The following is a 21,113-nucleotide window of genomic DNA, read 5'->3' as shown; positions in this document are numbered from 1 at the left end:
CACAAACACCCCCTTGCCTAAAGCCAGGGTAGACTAATCAATGCCTTGATGGACTTCCCGGCTTAGGTGATAGAACTCAAACAATGGCCTTCTACTGCAGGGGCACTTGTCAGTTTTATGCCTCTCTGAACTCAGTTGGATTCCTCTGCCTATACTCTCCTGAGACACTGACCTGACCCATGGGGAACCCTTCTAGTCTATCAGTGCAGCACTTAACCTTAACTTGCTCACAGGTGAATACCAGGAAGCAGACACTACCACCGTGGCCAACAAAGTGATATGGCTCATTCCACCCCTTGAATCAGTCTTCAGTCCCCAAGCCAAGGAAAACTCTGTTCATAAGGACATCAACCATTAAAGGCTACTGACAATTATCAACATCCAGAGCCAGGCCCCAGGCCATCCAGGAAACTCTGATGTCTGAGGTTTTTCAGAGTGGGGGCGGTAGCCCGGGGTGCTTTGCAACCCGCTTCCACTCTCCATCCTTCAAGTTCAGATGTGGTAACCTGAGATTGGCCACTCAGCCCTGGGCCTGTACCCTGTAGGGGAATATGTCCCTGGTGAGCGAGGACTTCCAGAAGAGAATCAATATCCCCCTCAAGGGAGACACCCTATTTCTGTCTCATGCAAGAGACTGCATGGTGCAGGTCCCCAGCCCTTTGTCCCTGTGACAATGCATGGAAATCCCCCTCAGTCAGAAGTGGCCTTACCAGGGTCAGTCTTGAGGTGCTCTGTTCTCAGAGCTGGGAAGCCCTTATCTACTAGTTCTTCCACTGTGGACCGTTTCCACCTCCTGCCCCTCCTTCTGGGCCTCTGTACTCCCCGCTGTGGAGTTGTACCCTGAGAAAACAGAACTGGTAAGGCGCCTGTGGTGGCCGCCCAACCTAGCTCCTCTGACACTGTGGAGCTCCCACCAGTGGATGGTCTCTTGGTACAGACCAGGTCCCCTTGCTTGTGCCCCCTCTGGGAGCAACCCAGGCACTGGGGCTGGAAATGGGGCACCCAGGGCCTACGGCCACCATAACCTGCCATCCTATGGGACTCCTTCCCCCTCACCATATTGTGACCTGTCTCGTCACTGCGTACCTCCCCATCCCTTTGATGGGGTAACCTCAGCCACCCACCTTAGGATCACTCCCCAATTCCTTTTCAGACACATTGGTTCTCATCCAGAGGTCTGCCTCCTTTGCAAGCTCTCTGCGGTCAGTAAGCTTGCAATCAACCAGGTTTTGGTGTTGCTCTGGAAAACAGTGATTAAATATATGCTCTTTAGCAATCAAATTATACAGTCCCTCATAGGTGTTTACCTCACTACCCTTTACCCAAACATCCAGTGCCTTGTAAACATAACCCACAAAAACTCCCCAGGTCCTATGAGAAAGTTTTTGAACCCTCTCTTTAAAGGTCCGGCCAGACCTGTACGGAATATGACTTTTCAGTTTCTCTGCATTTCTGTCTGTTTGTTGCACTATCCTTCCTTCCTGGTGGCAAGGGGCTGTGGGTGACAGCTCAGTTAATATAAAACTTTGCAACATACCAGCAGGGACATTGGTTTTGAAACAAATCATAAACGCGAGCACGACTGTTGTGTACACAAACCTATTTTGTATGTATGGCACGCAGTAATTAATGCATATATTGCTCCTCTTCTACTAGTTTGCATGCACTGCAGGTGAATTTATTTATTGGCTGCCAACCCTGGACATAAGTTTCCTTAATCACTATGAATAGCAAGGCTTACCACTAGGCTGGTATTTTCCGACAACACCAGTAATATCTTTTTTGAAGCCAGTGCTGGTAATGATTAAATATCAGCAATGTATTCTCTGGTATTTTTTTCCCCTACACCACTGTGATTACCTTGTCTGAGATCCTTTAGTAAGCACTGCCTGACTGTAGTGATCGCCCGATCACATAAGCAAGCAACAACAGTCAATGATCGCCATGCATTTTTACATTCGGCAGCTGATCGATATCCACTTTCTAGATGATGGTTTGAAAAGTTTTACATTACAAAAAACAATCTTGTGAGATGAGTCTTCATTCCGGCAGCTAGTCCGAACTCAAGCTAAATGACTGATGAGCGGGGTGCCTTGACCATACGTGTGTCGCCCAAGTGTGTGATTCTTTCCACTGGGGAAACAGGCAGTTGTCAAAAGTTATTCTGCAGTTTATGCTGAACAGACAGTTTCAGTGTACGTGCGCGCAAGCTTTCTTTTATTGAAGACTGTTGCGATTATGATTACCAAAACTACTAAGTGGGAAAACACATTAACTCTAAAAGTTAAGTCAGCTCAATGCCACAAGGCAGTTCAGAGGCCCCAGACCAGAAACACGTTAGTAACACCAGGTGACAGATCAGAGAAGCACCACAAGCACCGAGTACCACATATGCATACACATTTCTTGAAATCAAAATGTGAACAATGGTACCAAACGTGTTCGACTGTGCAGGCTCTATGTGGCTCTTGATATATTAAGTGGCAGTACACTGCAGCCCAAAAGATCGGTATGAAATCCAACTGTAAATTAAATATTTTCATTAATGTTCCAAGTTAGGAACACTCGTAAATTGGCGGCATTCTTTTCAGATAAAGTGGCAACCCTAGAAGCAGTAGCGGAAGAGACTGTGCGCACCATTTCACACAGCGTGCACCATTTCACACCTCATGATACCAAGGGGTTAATATCTTGTTTCACAGCTAACCCTGCAGTCTTCTTCTGTTTGCTGGTCAGGCAAAAGGGGGAGGGGAAACAGTGAAAAATACAGCAAAGTATTATCAATTACTATCTTTCCTGGTATTGTCTGCTTAACATCTGGGAGCTAGTGTAGCAATTATTGTGTGAGGGGACAAAGCTCAGACGCTTTCAAAGTTGTAACAGAGCGTTGAACATAGCGGAAGATGTCTTGGAACTCAAACTTATCCAAACTCTGCAATAGTCTGAATCCCTTTCTCAGGGTTAAACCTAACTACCTAAGCTTTAAAAAAAATGCAGAAATCTAAACACAAACTGTACATGTGGGCATTTGCCGAACATTTGGTGGAGCCACCACACAGCCAGCTGATGCTCTAAGCTTTCTACAGTGCTACCAGCGGCTGTTGCGCTAGGCTTTCTGTAATATTACCAGCGCTCTGACATCAGTCGCAGCTGACTCTCTGACAGCTAGGAACTCGATCATCCACAACTCTTTTGAGACTTAGATGCACTGCCTGCTCCCGCAACCCCAGTAGACCTTCAACCAAGCTTGGAAGACCAGTTGTATAAAACTCAGCCTGGCAGGCACACTCCCCAGTTGGGAGGCACTTCTGGTAATACTATCTAGTCATGCGAGTCTCGCAATCTTTCTGCAGTGAAGGTCACACAAAGCTACAGCATGTGCATTAATCCACTAGGCTGCCCTTCCAGTTTATTGATAACCAGAAGGATGTTTTGTTTAATTCGACTGTATTTTCTGAAAGAGAAAAATACCAAGAGTTGTTACACACAGAAAGCGAATGGATGTGTTTAGTATTACGCAGACAGTGTAGTGTCCACACATCAAAAGACAAATTGCCTGGGTTGCAAAAGGCACCGAGTATAACAAGGAGCCTTGCCAAAAATGTATGCTACTAGTCTACAAAAAATGTCAATAGTCTCTAAAACCCACCTGGTATTGATGACGCTGAAATGAAGGTTTTACATTTATTAGCGCATAAACGTAGTGTAGCAATAATCAAGTGTGACTTTAATCGAACTAAATAAGATTGTACGGGGACAAATGTGCCCTCAGAGTAGTTTGCCAACATTTATAAGCGTGCTTCATATAACGTGATGTATTAGAATTGTACTAGTTTGACATAATCGTAAACGTGTGCCATGATTTGCTTGTTAGAAATGCTTTAGCTTAGCATAACTTTAGTGGAGGCTTTGGCCTAGCTGCCTTGTCTCACGGTTTAGATGCTCGTATTTTTCCAATGTGCTAGTAAACGTGTATTCTTGCTTGAAGCTGTACTTTTCCAGTGAGATCGGTTCACATGCTTATCTTTAAGGTTTCATGCCAGCCTGGCATCTTCTTCTTAGCTCCAAGGTCAATCTGCAGGTGCAGACAATGGACGCTCTGAAAGTGAGTTAATTGGTAAAATATGTTGCAACTTACGTTCCCGACTCCAAGGATAATGTATGCCTAGGTAGAAGCTTGAGAACTGTTGTTTTTGATTGGACAATTTGAAGCCAACCTATGAACCCTCCAATGGAAGACCCTACTGGATTTGAACTGTTGTCTATTTAAACCAGGTGCACAAGAAGAAAGCAGCCATTATAGCCATTATAGCCCATTACGAACTTTACCAGCCAGCCATTACCCATCGGACATTATTGCCTATCTTCTACGATGCCAATTGATGTTCGACGCCATTTTGAGAGACTTTGATGCTTTCTCTAATCGAGAGAAAGAGACTTTGAGTAGTTCTCGCCCTAGAGACTTTAACTTTGATACGTCCCTTTGCATGAAGTAATAGTTGTCCTATTTATCTTGCCGCCGTGAGGCAACTGCCCCGTCCACCCTGCCCCTTTGCCCCGTCCCATGCTGATTGGAACCGGTACCCATGCTGATCGAAACCGGTACCTGTGAGACGAAGACTTCCTTGAATGCTGATTGAATTTGGTAAATATGAAAGGAAAATTGTACAATTGCATTGTGTTTCTTTTTAGGTAACCAACTGCTGAATTTTGATAAGAGCCCTAGTTAGGAGTTTTCCAAATTAATGTTGCTAAATTGTTTTTGCATGAAGTCCCACATGCCGATGCTAATTTAAGGTTAGATGAGGATTCATTTGATGCACGATGCAATTTGAGACCTTGTTATGCTGACTAAATGTATGCAATTAGCCCATTACAGATTGTAGTTTTAGTGGTTTGTGTTGCCATTATCAAAGGCATTGTTATTCAAATGCTGCATAGATTGCATCTTTTCCGCCGTTATGGACAGCTATTAATGTTCATTTACATATATCATTTGGTGTTGAGACACATCTACATTGTGCTAGCTCTGTTAATATAGGGAAATAAATTCATTAACTTTGCATAAACTGGTGTGGTTATTCATGACCGAAAGGTCATGGTTTCGCCGAAATGTATTCTGGATTAATTGTGAAGTGTTATGTTGATCAGGGCATTGCTTATGTTCGCTATTGATTATTGATTGTTGATTTTGATTGATTACTCCCGGGTAAGGAGAGTCCCACTTGGCCAAAAGATTCATCGACCCAAGAGCGTCCAACTACAGGTAAATTATTAGGCTGGAACGCTCTATCAGTATCGACCGCATTGTACAGAACTAAAGTGATGCCTTTGCAAGATAAGCATATGCCTTTTCATGTCCCCCGTAACTTCCTAACATATTTTCTGCGTAACCAAAAAGAAACGAATACAAACAAGCCCAGAATGGCACAGGAGGAAATGAAGATTTCTGTATTGTGCAACGAGACTGCAGCTCGCGACTGAATTTACTATCAAGAAAGTCTCACTCTTAAGTGTCACACATTGGCACTTGAACGCCACTCACAGCTGGACTGAAAACATGGACATGTCACACATTAACAATCTGATAACTTGGCCGCTACGAAAAAGAAAGCGGGCAATCCGGAGGCAACAGCGAAACACACACTCTTTATAGCATCGATATATTGTGTAGACCAAACGCTACATTTGAGTGCAAGTGCACAGCAAAATAATAGATCAGAATCTTTGTCACGCCTACACACATGCACTTTTCTTTCTGGTCTTCCCACCCAAACAGAATACAAAACAAAACTGAAAGTAAAACAGGAATCCAGTTCTCGCGTTGTTAGCGAACCTGGAGAGACATGCCGCTTTGGCTGTGAAGGATCATGTGTTTTGTTCGAGGATGTCATAGGCTGTAACAATAATTAATGCTATGCCGCTGGTCCATTGCATTGATAGTTAACAGCAGGAATTGTCAGCCGCGGCGTCTCTGCTAACACTCCGCTGCACATTTCTGAGTGCATAATTACACGAAAGAAATAATTTGCTGTTTAGTAAACTGCCATGTTTCCTGCACTACTGATGCTATGCGTGCTCCCAGCCTTGGCGCAAGCCTTCTTCCCACCTCGTTCTGTGGCTCGGGCGCACGATCCAAGAGGAGGAACAGCCCCGTACAACAGCAGCGGTCGCGGCCATCCTGCACAGGAAGCGCCGGATGGGCAGAACAGTGATATCTTCCTGAACTTCCTATTTAAATACAACAAGCCTCTCCCCGCTGGCACCCACGACTACAGACACAGAGAACAGAGCTTCCTGGTATTTCAGTATTTGGTTTCTTCTTTTTTCATTTCTGAGAGAGTAACTGTGTGTGTTATTTCTGAGTGTGTTGTAGGGGAAGAGTGGGTGGGAGCTGCGCTGGAACTGCGAAGCGGAAGGTGAACATTGTACCTTGTTTTCCAGATTTCCTGGCATCCTCTAGGCGTGCATTACCATCCGAGCCATTAGATGGCAGGATGAGACCGCGAACAGAGGTCCACCTAGCATTTCGTACTGTAACCACATTTTTACGTATGTAAAAGTGAGAGTGGGTAGTATATAATACAACTGCATCCATGCCATTGTTAAAATTGTGTGCATAAATTGACACAGTATATTTATGTACTATTAATCACTCTTTTTAGCGTGAGATTGCAACCTGGCTGTGTTTCACAATTCAACGTCGGGAAATACGAATGTTATTATTTTTTTTTTTTTACGCAAACAGCTCATATTGTGTTATCTTTTAAAAAGTATTTTTAAAGCACTACATTTCCCATTATCCTACCCTCTGGGGTGAAATAAAAACAACAAGAAAATACGTACATCCAATATAAATATGGGCACACCAGCATGTCGTTCCTTCTTGCCTCTTGAGTTAAGTACATGTTCATACATGCCAACAGACCCGATTCAGGTGGGGGGAGACTAGATTTTTTTCTAAAGCCCAGAACAGCTTTATTTTGGCAGTCTCCACGTTAAAGTGCCCCTGCCAGTATCGTAACGAAACGTTATCGGACGCCCCTGCAAAGTGCAAAAGGAAAACATTTATTGCATTGCATCTCTACAATCAGACTTTTTTGAGGACACACTGCTCGCCGTTATAACCTCATATTTTGAGGGCTCAATTAATTTTTTTTCATTATGAATGAGGTTAATAACGCTGATATCAGTAGAGATTTTGAAGATGAAGCTGCATATTTATGGTTTTTGATGCAAAACTGCGCTAACGCAGTTTTGTGTCAAAACCTTAGCGCCATTCCATAGCGGCAGCCGGGCACCATATCTGTGGAATGGCATACCCAGGTGCCAAGGAAAGGCTAGTGTCTAAGAAAAAGACGTTAGCCGGGAGGATGGCGGTAGGGAAAAAGGCGCTAGTGAGGCAGAAATGACCCTAGGCTGGTAAGCAGCAATAAATAACTAGCCTAGTGTCATTTCTGATGCACTAGCACCCAAAATGAGTCCTATCATAGTAAAGACAGAACTCATGCCCACTACCCCAATGGCCAGCACAGAGGACCAGTGTCCCCTGGGCAAGGCCATATGACCCAGTGCCAGACAGGGGGCCCTATGCAAGGGGCCCTAATGGCACATTAAAAAAAATATATATTCTTACCTATACTTATCCAGGATGGGGTTCTCCATCCTATGGTGCCTCTCTGGTGTGGGTGTTGCTGGGGCTTGTGGTGGGCATCTGTGGGCCCATCCCGTGGTGTTTGGTCATGGAAATGAGTCCACAGGTACCCTAATGCCTGGTCTGACCCAGTTGTTAACTAATGGCGCTAAGCATGCTTAGCGCCATTATTTGGGTCCGCCTACTCCATGTGCCTGGTTTCTGTGCAGGAGTACAAATAAGGCGGTAGGGGGTTAGCGTCATATTGTGGACGGGAACACCTACCTTGCATCTAATTAGCGCAAGGTAGTTTGCCGCATCCACAACATGACGCTAACTCCAATGTTTTTATGCTAGATGTGTCTAGCATCAAAATATAAATATGGAGTTACCTCAGCGGCATTTTAGCATTAAAACTATTAACGCTAAAATGGCGCAAGCAAAGTATAAATATGCCCTGAAGTGTTTAAGAAAAATGTATGTATTTCTTTTTTTTTTTTTATAACTCTGGGTCTGATTCGGGTTACTCCGTCACAAAAGTGACGGATATCCCCTCTGCCGAATTATGATGTCCATAGGATATGATGACATTGTCGTAAGGTGGGTGGGATACCCGTCACATTTGGGACAGAGCAAACCCATCCGCCAACCTCTAAATCAGGCGCTCTGGTTCAAAATCAATTCAAAAGGTGGTTTCCTCCTCTTTGAAAAATGTAGCTAATGATATTGTTAATTCAATGGCAGCAGCCGTCTCCTTGTCTTTGTCTGCTCCTGCTAGTGCAAAAGATTAATGAAAAATAAACATAAACTGTTGGTTGTGGAACCTCAGGAGATTGAGCGTAATATGGATGGAGGCATTTCAATTTCCACAGTATAGAAAGGTCTTTCCCCTATGGCAGGAGCCTAATATGGGTGCTTTGGGTGGGCCATATAAAAGGATATCAACAAGTAAACAGTCAGTTTGCCAATAATTTGTATGATGATGACACTTATTACGCTGATGAAGATACTGCCATCTCGCTCCCCTAGAAAAAACTGAAAATGGCGAATAAAATACAAACAGTGGTTTTGGATGCAGCAGGAATCCCCATGTTTGACTCTGATTTGTTACAGTGCTTGAATTACATTGAGTAGTTTTCGCCACCTTTTGTGGATGATTATGTAAAATCAAGAATCAGAATTCTAGTTGACAGAGCAGCAAGATCCAAAATGAGGGCAGACTACCCCAGACCAGTCATTTCAGATAAAGCAGCTATGATCGCAGTTTGGAACAACAAAATTGTCATTTACTTAAGTAGAGTTGGTAAAGGCCCCAGAAGGGGTGTGGGTGCGTTAGAAATGGGGTCTCTGATTGGCAGTCGGTATGCATTCTGTTCATGCAGGGACCCTCACTCTAGTCAGGAAGATATACACCTAGGATAAGCCCTGCTCACCCCTTTGATAGCTAAGCACAAGCAGTCAGGCTTATCTCAGAGGCAGTGTATAAAGTATTTGTACCAAACACACAATAATGCAGTAAAAACACCACAAAAGTGACACAACACCTGTTTAGAAAAATAGCCAATATTTATCTAAATCAAACAAGACTAAAGCAACAAAAATCCAACATACACAAGCAAAGTTATGAATTTTTAAACTGAAAAGAGTCCTACTACATAGAAAACAATGGATGCTTTGCTTTTACACAAAGTACTTGTTTTGCGTCAAAAATAAAGCCTCACAGGTGAGCGTGCATCAGAAAGGTCAGCGATGCGTCGATTCCTTAGTTGCAAGTGAGGCCGCGCATCGTTTCTTCTCAGGTCAGGTTGGCGATGTGTCATTCTTCTCTCCCGCAGAAGTAGGATGCGTTGATTTCTGGACGGGCAACCTCAGATCTACGCAGTATCATGGTCATTTGGACACCCAGCGACGATGGGTGCGAAATTCTGGCACACGGTAGTGAAGAGCCACACCGCAAGGGTGATGCATCAATTATGGCAGCCAGACACGGGTGTTGCATCTACTTCCCAGCGATGATGCAGGTGGCGTGTTGATTTTTCAGCCGCGAAGCTGGTGTTGCATCAATTTGTCTCCAGTACAGCTCGTGTGCATGAATTTCAATCTTGGTTCCACCAGCTTCTCCTTTCAAGGGCCCTAGGGACTGGGGTAGGCACCACTTGGCAGGGTAGGAGTCTCAGAAAGAGTCCAGGTACTACCAGAGAAAGTCTTTGATTGCCCTGAGGCTTCAGAAAAGGGGGCAAGCTCATTCCAAGCCCTTGGAGACACTTCACAAGCAGGAAAACACAGCAAACTCCAGTCTTTTTCCTCTCACAGGCAGAAGCAGCAACTGCAGGCCAACCCAACAAAGCACACTCAAAGGCAAAGGGGCAGTAATCCTCCTCCAGCTCTTCAGCTCTTCTCCTTGACAGAGTTTCCTCTTGATCCAGAAGTAATCTAAAATTCTGGGATTTTGGGTTCACTACTTGTACTCCTTTCAGCATTTGAAGTAGGCAAACCTCAAAGGAAAGACTCTGTTGTTTACAAGATCCTGTCTTCCCCAGGCCTGGCCCCAGACACACACTAGGGTGTTGGAGACTGCATTGTGTGAGGATAGGCATAGCCCTTTCAGGTGTGAGTGTCAGCTCCTCCCTCCCTACTCTAGCCCAGGGGACTCATCAGGATATTGAGGCTACACCCCAGCTCCCTTCGCGTCACTGTCTAGAGGGAATTCACAAACAGCCCAACTGTCAGTCTTACCCATATGTGGATTCTACAAGCAGGCAGAGGCACAGAATGGTTAAGCAGGAAAATGCCAACTTTCTAAAAGTGGCATTTTCAAATGGACAATCTAAAAACCAACTTTACCGAAAGGTGTATTTTTTAAATTGTGGGTTCAAACGCTCCAAACTCCATATCTCTATCTGCTTCCAATGAGAAACTGCACTTAAGGGATATTTAAAGATAGTCCCCATGTTAACTTCTGAAAGAGATAGGCCTTGCAACAGTGAAAACCAAATTTGGCAGTATTTCACTGTCAGGACACGTACAGCACAGCAGTACTTGTCCTACCCTTAACATACACTGCACCCTGCCCATGGGGCTACGTAGGACCTATCTTAGGGGTGCCTTACATGTACCAAAAGGGAAGGTTTGGGCCTGGCAAGTGGGTACACTTGCCAGGTAGAATTGGAAGTTTAAAACGGCACACACAGACACTGCAGTGGCAGGTCTGAGCCATGTTTACATGGCTACTTATGTGGGCGGCACAATCCGTATTGCAGGCCCATTAGTAGCATTTGATTTACAGGCCCTGGGCACCTCTAGTGCACTTTACCAGGGACTTACTAGTACATCAAATATGCTAATCATGGAAAAGCCAATTACACATACAGTTTACACAGAGAGCACTTGCAGTTTAGCACAGTTCGGCAGTGGTGAAGTGCCAGAGTACCAAAAAGCAGCAAAAACAAAGTCCAGCACATAGTCACAACATAGGAAGCTGAAGCAAAAGGACAGGGGAGCCTACACCAAGGATGCCAGGTCTAACAGGATGGAACCTGGTCATCATGTCAGGATAAAATGTTAGACACCTTGGGTCTTTAGGAAAAGGTTTTTGTGCTTAGCTGAGCAAGCTAAAAATGCAAATGAGACATTGGACCTGGAATTAATATCTAGATGGGTCTAACAGGCAGTATATTTTTTGGGTAAGGCAGATGTGGGTTTGGCTTATGAGAGATGCAAAGGACTTTTGCTTAGATTTGATACAAAGTTTGGAGAATTTGCCAATTCTGAGGCAGGAATAAACAGCCAAGGGTGTTTTATTTAATAATGGTTTGGATATTCATGCATTTGGCTCTCTGAGTAAGGCTCAATCCTTACCGATGAGGCTGTTTTGTTGTGTGTCTCCCTGGGCAGGCAGATACAGGGGTCGGTTTGCTAACTGTTCATACTATTTCAGGCACTTTTCCCATTGTGGAATAGGGTAGACTTCTTTATGGTTGACTTGTTTGGAGGTACAGGGGTTATATCAGAAAGAGGCTATAGCGGCTTGTTAGTTACACAAAAGAGAGAGGGGTTGTAAATAATAAATTTGGAGTTCAGAAAGAAAACACAAATTTCAGGCCTGTAATAAATCTGAGATATCTCAGTTTGTCCTTTATCACCATTTTAAATGGAGACAGTAGTCAGTTTCAGAGATATTCTCCTTCCAGGGGACTGAATGATGCATCTAGATTTGAAGGATGCTTATTTAACAGTACCAGATGTCTCAGCTGCCTGAAGTACCTGCAGTTCCATTGGCTAGGACATGTGTTCAGGTTAAAGCCCCTTCCAATTGGTCTATTCTCTTCTACATTTACCAAGCTGATAAAACCTGTCCCCGGGGCTGAGGATGGTCATATACATTTATGATATGATATTCCTAGGTCAAGAAATTAATCTTTTGTGGAAGCAGGTACAGACAGCTGTAGAATGAATACAGCATCAAGGCTTTATCATAAATTGATAGAAATCTGATCTGGCACGCTAACAAAGGATAGAATCTGTAGGAGTCTTAGTAGACTCAGACAAAAAGATATTCTTGCACCCAGAGGTAAAGTTTAAGGTAATAAAGAAGGACGTGAGGATGACATTTGCTCAAAAGAAAGTTTTCTCCAACATTTAGCAAGGCTAGTGGACCTTCTTTCATTCTCAAGTCAGGTTAGCTATCCAGCACCCCTTCTTACAGGGCTTTGCAAAGACTAAAAATAAAACATTTATAAAGGGAACTAGACTACTCAAAGATGGTTCTGTTCATCTCGTAAGCAAAAAAAGAAATAAAGTGTTGGCTGTGGCATATAGATGGATTGAAGGGCCATCTTCCCAGCCTCCCTAGATATACTGTTATATTCAAATGCACATCTCTGGGATTGGGGTGCCAGGTGTGGCACCTTCTCGACTGGAGGAAGTTGTTCGAGGAGGAAGTTGTCAATGCACATAAGTTGTTTAGATCTTTTTTTGCAGGCTGATTTACACTTCATAGACTGATAAAGTGCAAGGTAAAGAGTTTAGGGCCAGATGAAGCAAGCTGTTTGCATGGTGCAAACTGCAAAAATCGCACTTTGCGCCATGCAAAAAGCCTTCTGCGATGCACATTCACAATTTGCGAGTCGGTACCGACTCGCAAATTGTGAATGCGACTCGCAAATAGGAAGGGGTGTTCCCTTCCTATTTGCGACTCGCATCGCAATGCAAAATTGCTTTGTGACCGCGAATGCGGTCGCAGAGCAATTCGCAGTTACCACCAGTGTCACACTTGTGGTAACTCATTCGCAAAAAGGAAGGGGTCTCCATGGGACCCCTTCCCCTTTGTGAATGTTGCCCAAAAGGTTTTTTGCAGAGCAGGCAATGGTTTCGTTATTTTTTTTATTTTGCAACTCTATTTCCTTTAAGGAAAACAGGCTGCAAAATAAAAAAAATAAAACTGCTTTATTTAAAAAGCAGTCACAGACATGGAGGTCTTCTGACTTCAGCAGGCCACCATCCCTGTGAGTGCTGGGACTCGCTATGGGGTCGCAAAATGCGACCCACCTCATTAATATTTATGAGGTGGGTCTTTGGGACCCCGCTTTGAGTCGCAGACAGTGTCTGAGACACCGTTCTGCATCCGCATTTACGATTCGGAATTTGCGAGTCGCACAGACTCGCAATTTCAGAATCGCAAATGCGGAAGTTGCTACATCTGGCCCTTAGTCCTGCATATGGACAATCTGATAGCAGTCTGGTACATCAACGGAGCAGGGGGCACAAATCAATTTGTGGGACCTCCAGCAGAGTTGGCCAGGGCACTCTAGGAGTTTTGTCTTAATCAGAAGTTACCTGTAGAAGTAGAGCATCTAACAGATCCATGCAATTTGGCGGCACACCAATATATAAGCATTCTCCATGATTCCAGTGACTGGCATCATGAATGAATAGATTTTCAAGGCTCTAAGCATGATCAATGTCTGATGTATAGAACAGGATGTGGATCCTGTTTCATCAGATGTCACAGCAATTTTAAATTTCTTGGAATCGTGTGTGGCTGGTCAGAAATCCTATGAGACTTTATTTTGGGTACAGGTGAGCAATATCAGCAGGACATCAGAAAGTTGGTGGTAAACCAGTTAGGGCACACCCTTTGACTTGCAAGTTAATAAAGGGGATTATATATGCAAACCCCTCCTAAACCCAGGTAATCTGTTTTATGGGATGTGGATTTGGCTTTGCAAATATTCCAATGATGAGAAGAAAATGATAACTCTTTTTGAAGTTTGTATCCTGCAAGTTGGTTATGTTGCTACCCCTACTATTATTTAGAAGGGGTTTCTGTTGTTGGATACATAGATGCTTCTACAATGTATTTCTCACCACTGGGGGTCCATATACCATTACAAGGTGTATATCAAATGTCTCTATGTTTATCAAATTTCCTTCATTCCCCTCACACCCATAGTTGTGGGGTGCCATGAACACTAGGTGCAGGTGACAGAGACCCTTTGAATCTATGCCCCAAAGTTATTGATTTAATTATGCAAACTGTTCTCTCTGATATTTGCAACTTCCATAAGTAGATGATTTAAATGGGTGATGGATCTTGCGGGGTTGAAAACAGGTTGTTTAGGGGTACATTGAATCCAGGGTGCTATGGTATCAAAAGCATTTTGGGCAGGAGGTAGATTAGAGGATATACTTAAATCAGCAGATTGGTTTAGAGTAACCATGTTTAAAACATGTTATTGTAAGCTTCCTCAGCATGCAGGAAGGACAGTTGTTAATATGTTTCAAACTTGCATAATTTTAGCCCCACGTCTTGTAATAAAATTGCATGTTCTCTGAGTCAGTTGGTGAAGGAGAGTCCAGATTTTATTAAAAACATAGATTAATATTAACCCATCATTACATGTATGCCCGACCTGACATTGTTGGTAATATGGTGCTTGCAGTTATTTCTAGTCCCAATCATGACCAACCCAATAATGGTCTAAGATGTCATGATGTGATGTGGGTAATGGGAGAGACACCTTTGTTGATGAAAGACCCTGTCTGTATGGAAGATCATTGAGGCAAAATGTATTAGATTGGCTACTTATGGTATTTCTGTTACTTTTAGGTTTAGGTTTTTTCACGGACTTCAAACCTCAGGCATCAAAAAAAGAGGACATACAGTTTAAACTGCCTCTATTTATTGTGGATTGATGTGTTATCTATATGTTGTTACTTCCTGCCAAGGAGGGTAGGGCCATGGCAAATGTAATGCTTTAAAGGTGCTCTTCACTAAACAACATAGAAATAAATTGCATAATATTTATCTTTTGTCTTTAATAAAATCATGACTCTCCTTCACCAACTGGCTAGGAAAATCTACAATTCACACAAGTAACAGTTGTAGCAGAAATTAAATCATCTACTTTGCCCTCAGATGTCACATACTTGTCAACATTCTCCACCCACACAAAATTGAAGATTTTCAGGTTCCATTGAAAATGACTTCAAAAGACCTTTGGCTCCACAGTGAGATCATAAAATTCAGTTTACATTCACAAACTGCCCCCAGCACATATTTTACAGGATTGCCTGTCTGATTGATTAATAGAGCCATTATCATGTTTGTAAGCTGGAGAAGAAAAGCAAAATATCCTGTTTTGCACTGACCCAAAGAGCAGTCCATCTAGTAGACAGTGAGCATCACCCAGAAAAATATCAGTTTTCATTCCCTCCTCCTTAATGCTCTGCATTGCATCTCTTAATGTATACCAAGGCGTATCATTTTAGGGCCAGTCTGACTCTGTAGGATGCTTCTGGTTACACTGCATGACTGCAGGGAATTGAGGTCCCTGATGTAACTTTCGTCTGTATATGGGCTGAATTGTTTTCTGTTCACTTGTCTCAAACTGGCCCTCACCTTTTTTAACAACATCATCACTGCAATCAGAAAAATCGGTGGAATCACAAATATTGGCATCAAGGTCCCAATTTAACCCTCCTTTAGCAATGACTAAATGAACTTTCTTTTGATTGATTCTACATTTACGGTATCTGTAGTGGGCAACACGAATGGCTGTCTTTTCTGCGATAGATTGATAAGTATCCACTTTATCCTGCAATAAGTTATTCTGACAAGACAGCATGGTTATGGTATTTTTAGCTTCAACTAGCTGCCTCTCCAGTTGCTGATTTTCTTGTTCTAACTTTGCACAATTTTCATGCATTTTTCTGTGAGTAGGTAATGGAATCCAATTCCGTCTGCCTCAAATAGATAATCATGGCCCTGTTGTGTTGGCACTTTCTGTAAACAGAGTAAAACAGTTTTTGGTTCAGCATCAATAAGACAACCATCCCAATTCTCACATAACCCTGCTCCACAAGACCATTCATTTGCAAGAACATCATAGGGTGCTTTTTCCCACCCTGGTATGTCATTTGGCTCCTGGGAAACTGCCTTTGACTTTTTGCCAAACATTTTCACTTTAAAATCATGCAGACAATGCCAAATTGTTCTGCTTAGCTTCAAACGCAGAGAGAATGAAGTCAAAGAATGCAGCACTCTTAGTGTGAGTAATGAAAATATTAAGGCACTTTCCAGATCTCAAACAAAAGCACACAAAAATAATATGAAAAGAGCATTTTACTTGAATGCAGTAAAACATGTGTAGATACCAAAATAATCACAGCAGTTAAACAATGATAGGCAGAAAAATTGCAATACAACAACAACCAACATGTATGCAGTGAAAATATATATATATACATATATATATTTGTGCACAGCAAAGCTAGATAATTAAGAATTAAAATGCATCACCATGGGGGTTGACTTCTTCATCCTTACCAACATCAAGCCGAGGAGTCCTGGACGGCTGAGGCAGTAGGAGATCCTTCCAACATGGGATATTTTACCATGAACTGTGCGTCCACATTCAGGGTACCTTCTAACTCAGTGCCAAGCCTCCCTACCTTATATCCCTTAAACAAACCCAGGAGGAAGGTTCTGTAAACCTCGTCCTCCCTTGGTGTAAGTTACGAAATTCAAGTTTAGGCTGTGCTCGGTCTGTGTCTGGGCCATGCTCCGATGCGTTCCCAGGGCTGAAGCCTTCTCTTATCATGTACCTTCCACATCCCCCATGTTTTTTTCCAACATGGTGTAACCTTGTGCTAGGAAGAAGAACATAAACATGTTCAGTGTAGAAAACAAGCTGTGCGTGGAAAAATGCCTGCGCCACCGATGTGACGACATTTGAAGCTAAGCTAAGCTCAAAATGGAGTCAGTGGTCAAGATAGAGTTGGTGGGTAAATACAGATGGCATTACACCATTCCATGTCGGTAAAAACATCACCTTGCAGTAGTTGTGCCTATATAAGCTCTGCACGTCATTTCCAGAGTGGAATAAAGTCAAGGCATAGATGTACGTCATCACCTACTGGTATGCCGATGTACTGTTGAAAGATTTCCAGATCCCCTATGACACCAGGGGTAATAATCAAACATTGAAACTGCGACAAGATAGTCTCTACCAGGAAGAATGTTACCAATGTTACGTAACTTGTTTGTCTAAGCATTTGACATAGAGACCTGTACGTATAGGAAATAAACCATTTCTATACTGTCCTTATTTTGTTGATAAACAGTATACCTACCTAAACACAAATCAAATGTGTTGTTTCTTTGACAATGTATAAACAATATTTTTGACTAGATATAGACAATAATTAGTAGGCTATTAGTAGGCTATTTTGGCTGTTTGTAATGGCTAAATACTGTTGGTAATCATTCCAATTACTGGAGAGACTTCACATATTTTGAATGTGTTTACTTATTAGTTATTGGCAGAAAGATTTTATTAAAGGGAAAACAACAACTTGAAAAGCCAAAATACCCATCTACATTGGTTGACAAATGCCTTTGGAAAGTAATAGATTGAGAATCTTAATGTTTTATTTTTCAGGCAAGTATACGAAGACAAAATTATTTGAATGCCATGTCTCAATCATCTGGTGGCAATAACACTGCAGTCTATGGAATCAACCAGTTTTCTGATTTGTTGCCGGAAGAGTTCAGAGGTATATTACATTTCTGTTCTTGCATTGCATTATTATCTGCTATTTAAAGTATCTAAATAGAGAAGATTGTAAGCGCTTTTTTCCCTTGCCCCATAGTGAGCTGTGTATCTCAAAACTTTATAAAGGCTTGATTCTGCATGCCTATTATTCTTTCGGCCATGGCTTCTTCTCTACTAAAGCCTGAGGTGGGTTTGTCCTTCACCAGACAGACCCACTCCATAAAGCAAAGCACATTACTTGAACACACTCTGTTATGTGCCATTTTCATCCTAAGCAGCATTGATGAGCATCTTTTTGACTAATATATATTTATATTTTCTAACACCTGTTCATAGAGCAGCAAATACTCGCCTCATGAGCAAGCGCCAAGCTATATGAATACAAGATCACTGTTCAATATAAAAGTGATGGATAACTGTGCAGTCAGAAAAACTCCTTTAAAAAGGTCAGTGCTTCACAAGAAGGGTAGGGGGGAGTGGAGAAATACAGGGCCAGATGTACGTACCATTTTTCCTGTTGTAAACGGCCCGATTCGCAGAATTGTACCGTTTGCGACAGGAAAAAAGTTTTTGGTATGTACAGACCCTATTTTGCGGTTCGGTAATCTATTTACCAAATCGCAAAAAGGGTGTGTGAGTCGCAATTAGGAAGGGGCATTCCCTTACTAACTGCAAGTCGCAGTCCAAGGTATGACCGCGAATGCGGTCACAAAACAATCGCAGTTAGCGCAAGTCTCAAATTGGTGCTAACCCATTCGCAAAAGGGAAGGGGTCCCCATGGGACCCCTTCTCTTTTGTGAATGCATGCAAAAACATTTTTTCAGAGTGGGAAGTGGTCCCACGGACCTCTGCCTGCTCTGAAAAAATGAAAAGAACTCTTTTCATTTTTGTTTTCGAAATGCATTCTGTTTTCCTTTAAGGAAAACGGGCTGCATAAAAATAAATAAAAAATACTGCTTTATTTCAAAGCAATCACAGACATGGTGGTCTGCTGACCCCAGCAGGCCACCATCCCTGTGAGTGCTGCCATTCCCAATGGGGTCGCAAATAGCGACCTACCTCATGAATATTCATGAGGTAGGTCGCTATTTGCGACCCCATTGCGAATCGCAAACAGTCATTGACACTGTAGTACATCTGGTTTTGCGATTTGCAGTTTGCAAGTCGCAAAACCATGTCTTCGTACATGTGGCCCACAATGTATTCTGCTTTCCCAGTCATAGATGCAGAAAAGAGTTTTCCAAGATGATTACTTATAGCACATCCTGGGAGCATGGGGCTATGATTATGTATCTTAGTTCACAAAAATAACCGGTATGGGTCCAGACAGAGGAAAGGCAACTCTTCTGTTAGCAGGGCAACAACTATTTGACAGCTTGAATGCAGCCTCTGCAGGTGGAACCTTCCAGCGATCCAAGGTACAACTGGAGTTTCACAATGCCTTGCCGTTGATGCAGTTCACTGTGTTAGTATTGTACAGAGAATCCACAGCCTGATCTCCCTGCTCTTCCTGCTCTGCACCAGTTTTGATGGACTCTGGGTCTGCCACAGCCAATTCTGGCTAATTCCATGTATTCACATACATTTCCTAACAGGGCCAAGGGTAAATAAAGGGTTTTGCTCAACCACACATTCCACGGATGCTAAACCTGTAGGTTCCAGTTAGCGAAAACTTTGACTCACTCGTTCTGACACCTAATCCAGGGTTCTATGAGGCAGTCATAGGCTGGCTCAGTTCGCCTCAAGAACCCTGACATCCCAATGAGTAGCATCCTAAAAGAGATCTATGACAGAATAAAACAAAATCAAAAAAGATTACCACCATGGAAAGCCAGACTGTTTGGTTACTGCTTGTCAAGAACCAATAAAATACAGATGCAATCTGGGTGAGGTGTTTACTTGCGGTAATAAGCCTAATTGGGGAGAATTTAACAAATACAACGGTTCACAGAGTGTCAGATGTGATGCGGAATCACTTCAGAATTGAGCTTAAACGTGAACGAGGAAGACTGATAGGATGCATAATGCATTCACTGCAGATGTTGATGAGCACACCATTGCTGACTGGAATCATGACTAGGCTTTTTTCAGGGCATCTGGCTGAAGAGACCATAGGGTCATTTCATTGAAGTCAGCTTAAATATGCTTTTTTCACTTTCTCAACGTCTATGGCAAGGATAAGGTAAACTCAACATTGTTTACCTTCAATTGAAGTACATTAAACCAGGTACATCTCACTTTTTTAACTGACATGTTAGTAGTGCAGATATGTAATCTGAAGAGGATTATCTCTCACATTTTTCTAAGGTGCCAAAATCCACATGCCCCTTAGAAACATAGGTTCAAATAGCAGTGCTAGTGATTTTAATATTGTGGTGTTCATCGCAGTATTTCAGAAAGGCAGGGCTAGTTACAGTTTTCATTGGTACTGTCTGTTCCCTGTGGACAAAACACATGAGATCTTTCTCACTGACATGGTCTGCTATGAAGGACTTAATTAAAAGAGAAAAGGCTGGCTTTGGACGAATATGTATACTGCTTACCCTACTTCAGAGCATAAGGATATTTATATATACACATGGCTGCAGAACAGAAGCCCATGTATACTGCTCCAGAACAGAATGTGCTGTATACTTCTTGTAGGAAGTTGGCTCTGTATGTGCTATTTCAAAGTAAGGAATAGCATGCACAGAGTCCAAGGGTTCCCCTTAGAGGTAAGATAGTGGCAAAAAGAGATAATACTAATGCTCTATTTTGTGGTAGTGTGGTCGAGCAGTAGGCTTATCCAAGGAGTAGTGTTAAGCATTTGTTGTACATACACATAGACAATAAATGAGGTACACACACTCAGAGACAAATCCAGCCAATAGGTTTTTATATAGAAAAATATCTTTTCTTAGTTTATTTTAAGAACCACAGGTTCAAATTCTACATGTAATATCTCATTCGAAAGGTATTGCAGGTAAGTACTTTAGGAACTTCAAATCATCAAAATTGCATGTATACTTTTCAAGTTATTCACAAATAGCTGTTTTAAAAGTGGACACAGTGCAATTTTCACAGTTCCTAGGGGAGGTAAGTATTTGTTAGGTTAACCAGGTAAGTAAGACACTTACAGGGCTCAGTTCTTGGTCCAAGGTAGCCCACCGTTGGGGGTTCAGAGCAACCCCAAAGTCACCACACCAGCAGCTCAGGGCCGGTCAGGTGCAGAGTTCAAAGTGGTGCCCAAAACACATAGGCTAGAATGGAGAGAAGGGGGTGCCCCGGTTCCGGTCTGCTTGCAGGTAAGTACCCGCGTCTTCGGAGGGCAGACCAGGGGGGTTTTGTAGGGCACCGGGGGGGGGACACAAGCCCACACAGAAATTTCACCCTCAGCGGCGCGGGGGCGGCCGGGTGCAGTGTAGAAACAAGCGTCGGGTTCGCAA

The 21,113-nt window shown here is 42.8% G+C and overlaps 1 protein-coding gene across 2 annotated transcripts in view; it reads left to right on the top strand.

The window, feature by feature from the left end:
* Window positions 1-5,838: 5,838 nt before the first annotated feature.
* CTSO (cathepsin O) overlaps window positions 5,839-21,113 on the top strand; it is a 94,830-nt gene continuing 79,555 nt past the window's right edge. The window contains exons 1-2 of one of the 2 annotated variants that reach the window (XM_069243140.1): window positions 5,839-6,300; window positions 17,575-17,689. In XM_069243140.1, coding sequence (XP_069099241.1) covers window positions 6,049-6,300; window positions 17,575-17,689 — 367 coding nt within the window. In that variant the 5' untranslated portion in view covers window positions 5,839-6,048. The remainder of the gene's footprint in view (window positions 6,301-17,574; window positions 17,690-21,113) is intronic. The other variant, XM_069243147.1, reaches the window with a different exon arrangement.

Source organism: Pleurodeles waltl, chromosome 1_2, assembly GCF_031143425.1.
Source record: "Pleurodeles waltl isolate 20211129_DDA chromosome 1_2, aPleWal1.hap1.20221129, whole genome shotgun sequence".
NCBI classification, from domain to species: domain Eukaryota; kingdom Metazoa; phylum Chordata; class Amphibia; order Caudata; family Salamandridae; genus Pleurodeles; species Pleurodeles waltl.
This window is presented reverse-complemented; position numbering and strand designations above follow the sequence as displayed.